General features: G+C 50.4%; 1 protein-coding gene across 17 annotated transcripts in view; it reads left to right on the top strand.

Annotated features, from left to right (window-relative positions):
- Nucleotides 1-13,968, top strand: part of ppfia2 (PTPRF interacting protein alpha 2) — an 83,432-nt gene that overhangs the window by 26,345 nt on the left and 43,119 nt on the right. For 3 of the 17 annotated variants that reach the window (XM_078100460.1, XM_078100464.1, XM_078100465.1), the window contains exon 1: nt 3,938-4,449. The exons of 11 other annotated variants lie outside the window; for them this stretch is intronic. In XM_078100460.1, the coding sequence (XP_077956586.1) occupies nt 4,369-4,449 (81 nt within the window). In that variant the 5' untranslated portion in view covers nt 3,938-4,368. Of the gene's footprint in view, nt 1-3,905; nt 4,450-13,968 lie in introns of those variants that run through there. 3 more of the 17 variants (XM_078100461.1, XM_078100463.1, XM_078100462.1) reach the window with 3 other exon arrangements.

Here is a 13,968-nt window from a genome sequence, read left to right on the forward strand (position 1 = left end):
TACTTTCCCGACGGCTTATTTCTAGTACGAGTGCGTCGAGAGATCTGAATATACAGGATGAGGTGTGATTCGGCCAAGGCGGAAAAAACGACATATTGTGATATTAAATGACAGCGGCTTCTCTCTGCTGAGAAAAAGCTTGTTCATGTACGTGTTGTTTTAATAGACATCCTCTGGTTGTGGATCACAAAAACAAATGTTTCTACAATTTCTAATGCTTATTGTTGTTTGAACTCAACATAATTCGGGCTTATTGCGTGAGAGGGTAGAGCACTAAAGGGCGACCTTGGTGTCGACACAAATGGGAATCTTAATGGTCAAGGCGTTTAGCTCTTCTGCTGCATCCTCTGTCGTCAATGGTGGAAGTGGGATCAAGAGTTCGATGAAAAACCTCAGTCCTTCCTGCACTCCAGCTGGAAGCCGCGTTTCCTGTATTCGTCTTCACTCCGCTGCACAGCATAAGAGCATTTTCAAATAATAAGCAGCTGACAAAATCTCCTCTCTGAGACCACTTAGACCACTGCTTCCCATTGAAGAAATGTCAGAGGCGGTTCACAGAGTCATAGAAAGCAGAAGTTTTTTAAAGGCTGAAAAGCTGCACCCTCCTTCTTTATCCTCATCCGCTCCGGCAACATTTCGTCCCTCGAGTCGCGTCTTGTTGACTGCTGGAGGTTTCCCACACACACACACACACACACACACACACACACACACACACACACCCGTCCCCCTCATGCTGTGCCCCCGACGACGTCTCTCTAATGTTTCAGCAGCGACAGGACCGGCGCGCCGTCCATTACTGCCTCCTGCCCACACACGACTGTTGACCCGATGGAAAAGCCTCCGCCGCCGCTCCGCTCCAGACCTCCATCTTCCCCCGAGAAGTATGTGTGTGTGTGTGTGTGTGAGTGGAGATACAGTGAGGCCTGCTCTCCATCCTCGTGTGGGCCTGGCATGTTGTCAACAGAGCATGCTAATTCTAACATGCCACCACCCCCCTCCCCCCCCCCGTGATTGATCACGCGCCGCTTATCACGTGTGCAGGCGAGAGCCGCCTCTGGAGCTATTTACGGCCACCTGCGATAGCCGGAGACGGCGTTAAATCAGCACCGTGTGCTATTGATCTATTCTCAGTGCATTTCAGGAGCCATGTCGTAAGAAACATGTATGCATCATTTCATGAGGTTTGAGGTGCTAAATCTAGTGCTACATTTAATTTCCCATTTGGTTGATTGACAAAAAATGTGTTAATATGTGCTATTTCTTTTTAAATAATCATTAGTTGCAGCGTTGCAAAAATGCTGAACATGCTATTTATATTCAAGCAGAGGGACATTGAAGCTATTTTATTACGTTTAACAAGTATCCTTTGTTTTAAACGTACCGCGTGACACCGAGTGAGGCCTCACTGGAGCCCAAGCCTAAAGTCTGGTGTGATTCTGCACGAAACAGTCAACCTCATGGAGGACGGCGCCTCGTGGCTCCTTCACCAAATAATTGCTTTCTGTCATCTCCTTTGTCCCGTGTTATTTCCTGTATCTAATTAATTTGACGTTTCTGTTGTGGGAAAAGAAAAAAAAGAAAACCCGTACTGCAGCGATGTGCAACATCATTTGCATTTTTCGAACGTTGACAGAGCGTATTTGCGGCAGCAGAAGTCGCCCTCTTTTGTTAACGCCGGCCCATCTCTTCGGGGCTGGTTTAGAGTCTTATAAAAGCGAGCGCCAAATCCTCTTTACGGATGCACACAAAATGTTACTCCTCGTGCTCCTTGTTTGCAGCTCATTTGCAGCTTGAGTGGTTGTTTGACCGTGCAGCCTTGCAGCAAAGCAATCTGTCCCGAGCTCACAAAGTGTGTTCACACGCGCACACGTCCTCAGGTTAGAGCCGCCATGCGCCGCCTCTTCCTCCCATGTCATCATTGCTGAGGGGAATTATTTTCCCTCCTCAACAAGACCTCTCCGAGCAGCATCACACACATTCCTACCGAAACAAAGGACATCTATCGGACGGACGGATCAGACGGGAGCTGGCGCCGTAGATTATGAGCGCCGACTGTTCAAACAAGGGCTTTCAAACCCCCCCCCCCTCCCACCCCCCCCAAAAAAAAAATCAATTTGTGTGAGCTCTTCGATTGATGAAAAAGGGCCGTGCGTGTTCCCTCTTGAGGGATTTAGATGCGTGTGAGGAGACGTGGCGGCACGCATGAAGGCGCGTGGCCACTCTCAGGTGTTGGTTTAATGAACACACTCTTCTGCACAAACGGCCCCAATTCAAGTATGCTGTTTAATTTGTTCGACAATAACCCGCTCCAATGAACGCAAACCGCTCTTGACCCACGGGGATCTTCCGTCCGCCATGCCTTGCCCGCCTTGGAAGCGCTGAAAGACAAAGAGTTGATGAGAGGATTGCCGGGCTGCTGCCAACGAGCTACCCGGGAGCACTAAGCCATGCCCCCTGCACATCTGTACCGTGACGTCAGAGTCCGGTGCACTGCAGCGCCCGCGGGCCAGTCCCTCATGTGACCGGTGTGCACGAGGGCTTAGTCGCCCCCGATGGCAAAGATCCTGCACGTCCACACTCGCCTACTCGGCCGCTGCAGCAGGTTGTGCACAGGTTGCTGCAGCCGAGAAGGATGCAAAGTGGCAGAAAAATGTAAAACATTGGCACGATTCTTCTGAAACTCATAATAACACTTCCAGTCTAAAGATAGCAATGTTTCTTAAAACTGAACGTGGTTAACAGAACAAGTCAGTCAAATTCGAACGCTGTCAGGAACAGAACTGTTGGATATGAATAAGGTTAAACTTTACACTGACAAATGGAATAAGAATCACCATAAAGATACTGATGATTCACCATATGTATGGCAGTGGTTTCAGGAGAGTAACATCAATCCAGCCAAGCACTCCTCCATCCCTCGAAGAAATACAGTAAAAAGAAAAGATGAATTTTGCACTGCTTTCCTTTCATTAAACATTGTACCTGGACTCTGTTTTTGTGGATCTTACCTTTATTGTCCAACACCTGTGGGAGTAAATATTTGCTTTCATGCTGCAGTCGGTGTGATCGGCCTCAGTATGGCAAAATGGGATCCGCCGCTCCACAGCTTTTTGTGGACTTGACGTCTTACCCACAATCCCAAATCTCTGCTAAGAGAGCGAGCGCTGAGTTGAAGCCACTCAGCTCGCTGGTCCACGTCTGTCAATGATGCTTAGCATGTCTGCTCGGATCCGTCCTTCGCTGACCGGAGTAGACCACGAAAGAGTAAACGTGCGCTTCTTGATCCAATTACCGCATTCCACCTCGTGGAGATGTTAGCTTGAAAGCCCCCCCGCAAAAAAAAACTAATCTAAAAAGAAATATATTCTTCTTTTGGATAGAGAATTTGATTAACCGATTCGTGGAGTGGAAAAGAAGACCGCTGTCTATTTGAATGTATAATAATTCATTTTAGCTTACGGTTTACAGAATGCATGAAAGAGTGTTTGTCATGATGTTTCAAATTCCCAAATTGGGAAAAGTGTATATACTTTTTCCCTTTTGGGAGCTATTTATCCCTCCATGAAGGATTTCCCTTCATTTAGAGGAAGAGCATCTGATATCTTCTCATCGTATTGCCACAGTTACGATTCTAGCAATTCCCTTCTCCACCAATCGAAACGACCTACACTGCAAAAAAAATCCGAATACACTCACCGCTGAAATAATGGCACATTTCCAATGCAAATCGTGTCCTTGCTTAAAAAATATTTCTATGTCGAGGTGTTCCTGGCTGTAACGTGCGTATTCACATGTGTCAATAATAGAATAGGAAGAGCCTTTTTCTACAGTGTAAAAGCGGAGCTGAGGCGCGTCGTGATGCTCCGACTGATTATTGGTGAAGCGAGTGGAGGGAGGAGGGAGGAGGAGGGAGGAGGCGATAATCCGCGCACACAGCGACCCATCGGAGCCGCTGCGGGAGCTGCGTGCAGCGGGCGCCGGGACACCATGGAGCCGCCGTCTCTGCGCGGGTCGCCACACCAGACGTCCGCCCGCTAGAGGGGCGCGGGACCCGCAGAGAAGAAGCGGAGAGTCGCCTTGTTTTTACCCCCACCCCACCCACCCGGACACCCCCACCCCAACCCCCGCCGGCGGATCTCCTTTCACCCGGAGCGTTGTGTTGTGATTTTTTTTTTCTTCCACCGGAGCTCTCCAGCTGCTGAAGCCGGCGGCGCGGCATCGGGTCAGCGGCTGATCCGAGCGCTCGCCGCGGGGTTGTTGTTGTTGTTTTTCTTTTTCCTCCTCCTCGTGGGGAACACAAACACGTTTTGGGCTGATTGCATTATCATAACGCTCGCTGTGGATTGTTTCCCCGCCAAAGGGATTATGATCTTCTCAGACATGAGTACGGGGACCAACTCCCCGAAGGTGCACCCACCGAATGGGACGAGGTTTTACACATTCCAGGCAAGTTCTCCGCACGGTCCTTCTGCTGGTCTGTCCGTGCACCAGCATCAGCTGCTTCTTTAATGCTGTGGTTGTGCCTTCCTGTCGGTTCTCTGCTGTTTCGTGGCTTTTATGTGGAGGTGTGAAAGCAGTGATCGTTGGGTGTTTCCTCTACCTGCGTGTGCTGACTGACTCCATCAGTCTCCCCTGTTCGCTCAATCCAAATCAATCGAGTTTCCCTCGACTTTGGATTGGATTTGCAATGCAGGCCACTGCTGCTTTCCCTTTTTAGAAGAATGTAAAAAGAAATAGTCCTTTGTGGTGCCTTATAAGTGGATGTGGACTGTATGTACTGTGCTCATTAATCAAGAGCTAATTTAAAAGGCTGTGCTTTTATATTTTCTCACTTTAAGATGCCGGAGGACAGAATTTTAATGGTTTCACACTCCAACCTGCTAAATAAAACATGTGAGAGTGAAATCGTGTGAACTCAGTTTTCATCTTCCTACTGTATATGTTCACTTATTCAAACTCAACCCAAATGAATCTCACCCCGCCGGATATCTATGTTTGAATTCTCATCTGGTTGCATTGTCCTCCTTCTGGTTTATGAAGAGATGGGAGGACACATGTGCGCCCATTGTGGCCTGCATCGACGACTACAGGCTGCGATTGCATATTCCAGCTCTTCCCAGAAGGCCCATGCATGGCAATGAGGCCGAGTCGGTGGATATTGATCGAGTGTGTGTTCCACATGACTCTGGTAGCCAAGCCAGCACTTTTCTGTGTTTATTTTTTATTTATTTTTTTGGAGTGGGCGGAAGGGAGAAAAGAAAGAAATGTTTCAGCAAGTTAGATTGTTCAAGAACCTGCGTTTTATACCCTGAACACACAAAAAAAAGGTGGTAACGGTTGAATTATTTATTCTTGGCATCCAGGTGCGGTCAGCAGCAGCTGCCGATGTTACTGGAAAAGGCTTTTCAAGTGAGCGCGAGTGCTGCTGGGAGCTGGGATGAGATGATGATGCAGCATTACACCTGTCTCATCAGTCTCTCATCACATTAACAGCCAGCAGCGGGGCGCTGGGTCTTGTCCCTTCTTCTAAGTCTACGTTCACTCCCCCCCCCCCCCCCCCCCCCTCAAATCAGCTTTGCCACAGTTTAGACAACAAGCAAAAGGCCGCAAAGCCCAATAAGGCCCCACTTCGTTATGTCTGCCTCTTGAATCACTTCTTCCCGTCTCACGTACGAGCTCCCTTGAACCGCGCGGCCGCCGTCACATTTGAAGATACCCGCCGTCCCCCGAGGTGTTTGTTCTGGGGCGTCATAAAACCGTCTTTGCCCTTTAATGTCATATCGTTAGTGAAGAAAAGTCTCGCCGGGGGCCCGTATAGCGGTCGGAAGAAGTTCCTCTGATTAAATCACGAAATCAAAGGCGCGCAGGCTCGCACATCACAGTCCCGGGAAAATCCCCATAAAAGAAAGCTCGCCGTCGGGCTGCTGCAACACACATGAACCACAATTCATTTTCCTCCACCCTCAAGGTGACGTGGGGATTTATTACCCTTGTTGAGGTAATAAGCACGCATCGCTGTATTGAGCCACTTCAAATCAGTGCGTTCCCAGCTCAGCCATTTTGAACACAGCTCCTGTCAGATTGTTTACCAACTCCTAATGATATTCCTTTTATCAGATTGCAGTTACACATCGGCCGGGGCCATTGGAATTGAATTGCAAAGGAGGTCAAAGCCTCAGAAGCTCCATCGGGGGTGACGGAGATGTTAAACCCATTCGGTATTCGCTGCCGGGCTCCGCAAAACATCTACGCAGCAGCGTGGCGGTTTGCTCAGTTTGTCCGCACACTCGTTCTTCAAAGTGCAATTTCTGCGTTACCAGGTGTTGCACTCGTGCAGCGGGGGGGGGGGGGCTCCCGCTCGTGCGTCCGATGGAACGGCCTCCAGTGACGTCGCTCCCAGCGGCGGGGAGGAGGTCTGTCTGCTGAACGCCGAGCACGCCGAACCACATTAGTGGGTTCGCAGCAGGGCTTTAACCTCGCGTCCCTTTGATGTGAACCAAGAGAGGCGCCGGACGGCCCGGCGACTCCCATTATGAAAACGCAGGAGTCCGCGTGGTGTCTTTCATCAAGCAACACTTCAAGGGGCAATTTGACAAACAGTGTTTCTGCTCTCTGGGCAATTTGCTGCCGAGGTGAATGCTGTTCTGGGTGTTGAGTGTTTAAGAAAAGCCAGAGTATAGATCTACAAACGCGTAGAATCTGCTGTTGTGAGTCAGACTCTCGGGACCGAAGGCGTCATGGCAGCTGCTTCGTGCGTCGCGTCTTCCTTTTTCAGAAGCCCGAGTTGCTTTGTCCTCGTGGTTAATATCCCATCGTTCCCATCCAATAATAAGCTGCCAACCTGTTAGTCATGGTTGAGCCACCTGAAAGACGAGATGTAATTGTTGCCCAGTATTTGTCCTTGGTGGTCGAATTAGCGCCGCATGTGATTAGCATCTTCAGCTGCTCGTTCTCTGCCGTGACGGAAAACGATCGTCTTCCACACGTCACGTGCGGCTTCCAGCATCAGAAGGTGTGACAACGAGGATGAAGAAACACGGACTACTTCACCTGATCAGCGACGGAGTCGTGCAGGACATTTCCATCCTTCCTCTAGTCAAGTATCCCTCTGGAGTGGAAGGAACTGAGCTGCTTCTCACTGCTAAGTCTGCAGCGGCGCCGGCGGCGCATTGGGGGGGGGGGGGCGTGTCCCATTTAGCCCGGCGCTAACCTCCACGCGGGGACATCCGGGGTGAGGCGCTGGAGCTTCTGCCGCACGCTGCTCCGGAGCTCCAGGGGCCTCTTGTTCAGGGCTGTGACTTCTGATGCATAAATCACACACACTCTCACAGGCCCAGTCGGCGAAGGTCTGCCAGGCAGGATAACTCATCGGGTGACGCCTGACAGCCGTTGGAATGACACGCAAGCACCTATTTTTTTATGCACCTGAGGGTGTGTGTCGTCATGGCGATGCCTCGGCGGTTCGACAGTCAGGGAGGGAATCTTGTCCTGGCGACCCTGTAGGGTTGTGGAAATCTGACGAGGAAATCATTGACGAGGTGGATGTTTTTGCACGGCATTTTTTCCCCTGGCTGAAAAAACACTCAAACAGAGCTGAAAAAAATCGATTCGGTTGAAAGGGAAATTTGACAATGAGTCATTTTTATTGTTAAACAAAGATTACTGAGCTCCGGTTCTCCAACCCGAGAGGCGTTTGCGTGCCTTTGCGATCATCTTTTGCTCAACTCGCCGTATTAGTGACCTCTCACTGCCTGCGGCATGTCGACTCTTTAATCTTGGAAATCCCCATTTGCGCTGCGTGATGATGGGCTAAAAGCGCACGGCGGTTACTCAACTCGTCACATGACAGCGGGGACGACGGGGCTGCGGCCTGATCCGGACGGAAGCACGTGGAGGCCTTTCGCGAGAGCTCCTCCCACAAGCTGCGCGTCTTTCCCGCTTGGCACGACGATTTCCGCGCAGATTTGAATGACGGGCGTGCAGATGTTTCCACGGCAACGTGCTGAAAACTGCAAGGAAAGGGACACCGAGGCGGAAACGGGATAAAAAACGCTCTCTCTCTCTCTCTCTCACCCGGCTTTAAGCTTCCAACCACAGCTGTCTTGCCCCCGTGGGACACAGGCTCCGCCCCCCTCTGGCGTGACCCGCCCTCTCTCCGCCGTGCGTTCAGGGACGGTTGACTGAACAAACAAAAGGTGGCCGTATGCAAATGAGCCCAAACAGGGCGAATTGACACGCGGCCTCCAGATGGAGTTCAAAGTGTTTGACCTTTTTTTTTTTTTTATCCGTTACGCTGGCGCGCGGTAATTACCCCCACGACATCCTCACCGGCGCACGCCGCCGGTCTCCCGAGGGCCGCGAATACGTGTGTTGGAGGCGTTTGCCCTATTTTCTTGGTCTTTTTTTTTTTAATCAGCACTCGTGCATTTAAAATCTGGCCGGGGCAGATGGGGAAGGGAGTTTGACCCACTTTGATGGATTCCACACCGATTAAAAGGAGGAGTGAGCTTTCGAAAGCAAGAGGCCCCTGTGGATGTGTGTGTGCTTGTGTGTGTGTGAACCGGGGAGGAAAAGGAGTAGTAGACTGTTTGTGTATCTGTGATGTGTGTGTGTGTGTGTGTGTGTGTGTGTGTGTGTGTGTGTGTGCCTGTAACTCATTGGTAGCAACTCGGTTCAATCCCTCCAGGAAAGAACACACAACCAAACAATCCACAAAAAATGTCAGTTTACAAACGCGTAAAACCTTCATCTCCTTTAATACCTCGAACTAACCAGTTGCTTTATGGAGCGTACGGACAACAACGCTTAACGGTATCATAAAATGATAATTGATCTTCCAATTCTCTGAGTGGGGAATTTGGCAACTTTTTGAAGGATTCATCATGAAAAGACCAAAACCAACACAGTAATGGTTGCTCCCACATTCACCCCCCTGCCACCAGAAATACAAGCGAGCTCGCCAAATAATAGACTGAAAACCCTCCCAAAAACGTCACTATTCACAAGCGAAAGGTTTATGTAGAACGCACAAGCCAAGCCGCTCACCGACAACCTCTCTTCGTTGATGTAACCTGCAACCCTTTGCCTGGTTTGCTGCAGCTGTCTGATCTCGTTCATCCAACCATGTGGACTTGAAAGGCCTGACGGGACACAAAGAGGGGAGTTTGAGAACCTTCTGAGTTCATGTACTGGCTGGATTTATCAGGGCATTGAATAGGAATAAAAGCGGATCACTGCAGACTCATTTAGCCATTGACATTGTGTCCTTTTCCCTGCAAATTCAATGCTCAGACACCTATCGACCCGATAACAAATCGACACTGGAAACGACGTACAGCCACACAGACGCACACAGGCGCGTACACGCTGCGTTCCCGTCCTCCAGCTACTTCTTTTGGGAAAATCTTTAATCTTAACCAATTCGTAGCAACTGGTTTTAAGTCTCATTTGAGTTGCATAACTGGTTTTGAAATGAAGTTGCTTGAACTTGAACTTCTCTCCACTGGCAATAAGGAGGCGACGGCGTAATGCTCATTTAGTAAATGATCCATTTGGAGTAAAATGGAGCATAAAGCAGGGCCCTTTAGTCAGTTTTCGGGTGTCCCCGGGGTCCTTTTGATATTCAGGCGTGTGGTGCAGCCGCACTGTGGCTGTTGGATTAAAGAGGATTCTTAACCTTATCGCAATCACAGGAAAAGTCAAGTAACTGGGTCATTTCTGTCCTCGCACCTACTCTGCAAGCTTCCGTGTGAGTGACAACGTAACTGTCTCCTTCCATTCATTTGTTCATCCGTAGAAGCTCCACCTTCGACCCGGCCGAGTTCCATCCGTTTTCGCACGAGGCGCTACAGCTCGCAGTGGCCTTTGTGAATAATGCAGAGGCAATAAAACCCTTTTCTTTGTTCAATTACACCAGATTCTTAACTGCTGCTCCCCTTGTGTTTGTATGCGTGCGTTTAATAAGGCGAGACGCCACCAGGGTTCATTCAATCCTCCTTCATTTCTCTATTAAACTAGAACGCTTTGCCCAAAGTGGGGTGGCTTGTTAAAGATGTAGTTTTTATAAGCAGAAATACGTTTTTCACAATGTTGCTGCGGTTTTAAGCTACCTGATTGGTTGCTTCTCTTGTAGCCCCCCCCCCCCTGCTGTGACCTTCAGCATTGATTTGAAACCCGCTGCCTCGCAGTCAACGCACAAGTGAGGGACGGTGCTCTTAATTAGCGAGACACGCCCGTGAGAGGGAGGGGGGACCTCCGTCGAAGAAGAAAGGAAGTCGATGCATCCGACCGCCGGCCTCCATAAACCGAGTGAGCACATGATGACGGTTTTCCTATTTGTGGCCTACATTCCTGCTTCACGGCTCCAGGCTGTGAAAGCTGATACTGTAAACTGAATGATGGCCGTTGATGTGTGTGTGTGTGTGTGTGTGTGTGTGTGTCACTCAGAGTGGAAGCAAATCAATCCGGTCTATAAAACCAGAAGCGGCTGTGAAAGTTAACAAGGCCGCGGAGGGGCCTGTGGTCACGGTCCAACGGACGTCTGCATCTTTATATCGGGTGGGGGGGGGGTTTCCGTCCCGATCCCCGTGTTTGTTTTCCGACCGGCTATTGAGACGAGCTCATAGTCCTGTGTTCCCGCTGCTGCCGCCATCCTCCCATCATGCACCGCAATGGAACCCTGAGAAATCAATATGCACCGCCTGCAGGTTCGCTTCAGACGACCCCCACCTCAGCACCGGATGCTTCCCCACTAAAGAGCTTGTTCCCGTTGGGCTGCTGCACGCGTGCAGGAAGCCAACAGAGAACTTAATTATCCGACATCTTCGCAGCTGTCCGACCCGCCGTCTGGCTGAGGGAACGTTCTCACCCGCTGTGGTTTCCGTCTCTCCGGCGCTGAGCCGAAAACTTTTTTGTTTTAACTTCTTATCTTCTTCTCCAAGAATATAATTTTTTCCTTTCAGCCCTGCGAATGAGAGGAAATCTCTCTGCCGGTAATCAGATAGACGTGGACTCGCACGGGGAGACGTTGAGACGCAGATTGGCTGCCATCTTTTTGGTTTTTGTAGCGAGACGTTCCATGTTTCCATGTTTGCTCCTGCTTTCCTTTTAAGCGAACTGCATCGTGGCTATGAAAGCACACCGCTGGCCCTTCCCCTCGTGAGGCCAGATTCCCCCCCTAAATGGCTACTTGAGCAATGTGCTGATGAACACATGTTTTGTTCAGTTTGCTCAGCGTGCCTCGCAGCTTTCATTTGCACTCTGTCTGTAACACTCGCTAAAATCCACATGTGGTTTCCCAGATGCAGCCGCCGCCAACAACCCTGTGAAACTGTATCATCTCAGTCTGTATTATTAAGTGAATAGAATAACATAATGTGTAGTTTGGGCGGTGGCAGTGCCTAACTTGTATTTACACTCCTTAAACAGTCCAATCATCAGCAAATATCCACACGTACCGCGCGCGGCCTTCTGCAGTTATTTCTATAATGAACTGAAGCGCTCGTGACCCGCTCTGGCCCGTCACGCAGTGAAGTGCTCTCTCGCCATCCATTAAAGAGCCTCTTTGTATTCAGAGGTTGATCACACGCTGCAGGCTGCAGCTATTTAGCTCCCCCGTCAGTAGTTTTGGCAGTTTAGCCCGAGAGTCTCTTTTTAAACGTCTGACGAGCGTTCGGGTTGCCGAGGCGCTCGCCGCCGCACTGGAGGCGAAGTGCGCGGTCAGGTGCTTAATTGTTGCGCGGCCCGCGGTCGTCTTTCTGCCGAACGCATGCAGGTTTTTAGGGTAAAAAAGGCTCAATAGTGAAGAACATCTGCTCTGAAACACTCACAGATTATTCATCCAAATCAATTAGGATTCTGCATCCGATGCATCTCTCAAGGGTGAAATTAAAGAACCCGTCTCTGCCAGGGGTCGACACAGAGCAGGCCGCCGGCGCGCGTTGGCTCTGATCTGCGCTAATGCGAGCCGACAGCGAGCCCGGCGCGGCGCGGCTCCGACCAGGCCCCCGTGGCCCCCTGCAGGCCTTTCCGGTGCTCCCTCAAAGGCGGCTATCGCTTCAAGGCGCGCGACAGAGGCGGTGTCCGCCCCCGCCGAGGCCTCGGCGTCCACCCTCGGTTGCCGAGGAGACGGCGGCCGCGCCTCGTCTCGCGCCTTTGCCACCGGCTCAGGGGGTTTAGATGAAGATTTGACACGGTACTAAGGGCTAAAAATCCATCCTTTCCGAGCTGCTCGAGGTTTATAATGAGGGGGGAATCCAGAGGTTTCCAGCAGTGCGGGGTGGAGCGGGAGGCGTCAGGAGCGTCCTCAACCTGAGGGCGTTCACTGCCTTCGTGCTGCGAGCAACATGTGCTAAAGGCTTGTCTGAGGGACAGAATGATGGAGAGATATCAAAGGAGCCACCGGATGAGGGGTATATGCAGGATAACAATCACTCCGGTCTAGATATGTATAGATGTGTATATATCTATGTCTGTGTATGAAAGAGGAGAGATACGCGTGTTTCTCTATTTGTTTTAGAAGCAGGAGAATAATTCTGGCACAAACTATACGGTTAGTGTGTTATTTTAAAGAATGTTGTGAATGATGAATTCGGCCCCTGTTATGTTCGTACCTGCATTCAACCTGAGTTTACACGAGGGAAACCTTGTATTATCGCAGCAGAGGTTACGCTCCCTTAAGTACCGGACCAGCAAAAATGTTTGAATTTAGAATGAAAATGTGTTAAACGTTTAACTGTACTGTGTGTATGATGCAAATGACCATCAGTCAGTCTGCAAAGATAAACGGTGTACCAGGAGCTAGAAGGCAACACGATAAGTAAAAGATACTCCATTTGTGTTGTTAGAATGCAACAAGATGCAGAACCACTGGTGCTAAAAAAACAAAAATGAGATTCTCATACAGGAGAAAGTGTGATGCCGTCTCGATCTCGATAGGCAACGATCAATCGTGACGCGTCGGGCTCATCAGGACACAACAAATGAGGGATCAGCGCCTTGTTGTCTGCCTGCCGAGTCTAACAGATTATTCATGGTCAAGTTTGCTCAAGTGCCCCCACTGAAAACGCTGAAACGCCTGTTGCCACCCCGTACCTCCCCCCCACACACACACAAATCCTCCCCGAGCTGGCGGTTGAAGTGTGTGTGTGTGCTGTGGAGACGGGGGAAAGTTCAGTGTCACTTATTGGAAACCTGGGCGTGTCCCCCCGCCGGTTGGGTTTTGGTTTGCGGAGCTTAATCCCGAGCCGTCCATCACCTGCGCCCGCTAATCCCCGCCTTCAGCGGGCCTCTGTCCTCGCCCACAGAGCGGCCTGCCAGCGGATCAGACACCTCCCCGTAACACTGCAATTAACTGTGTAATTCTTTGTACACATCCATTACGTTTCTATTTCCAGTTCCTTCAGCCCCGAGATATAAAGCGCCTGTCAACACAATATCGGAGAAAGTGCCGTGTGCTTTGCGGTTGAGTGAGAAATCTCGGCTGAGACGTCGTCAGGATGTCAGGGGACATTTTTCCAATGAGCGTGTCTCACGTAGAACTTAGGCGAGCTCTTTTCCCGCTGACGAGTGTCTGCCGCTCTCTTAAAACCAGAGCGTGTCTGGTCTGCAGTCAGCGGGGGGGGGGGGGGGGGGGGGGGCGTTTAAGCGCAACTTCATTCCGTCTTTTTCACTCCTGCGAGTCGGTTTATATGCGTCTTACTGCCTGTATCCCGTCCCCCGATGAGATTTCACAGTTAAGTGGCGGCAACGATTACTTTCTCCTCGCGTGGTGCAGATTTTATGCTCGGCAGACGCCTCGTCACAGATGCTGCACCTACTTCTCCCAGCACCGTTTTTTGTTTAAGCCCTACAATGTGATGTCTTTCTGCTCTGTCAGTCTTCATCAGAGCTCTCAGCGGGTAAAAGGCACGTTATCAGATTTGTTTGGTTGCATTGCTTCCTCCTTGAGGCCCACGGTGTCAAAAG

This window comes from Gasterosteus aculeatus, chromosome 4 (genome assembly GCF_964276395.1).
Source record: "Gasterosteus aculeatus chromosome 4, fGasAcu3.hap1.1, whole genome shotgun sequence".
NCBI lineage: Eukaryota > Metazoa > Chordata > Actinopteri > Perciformes > Gasterosteidae > Gasterosteus > Gasterosteus aculeatus.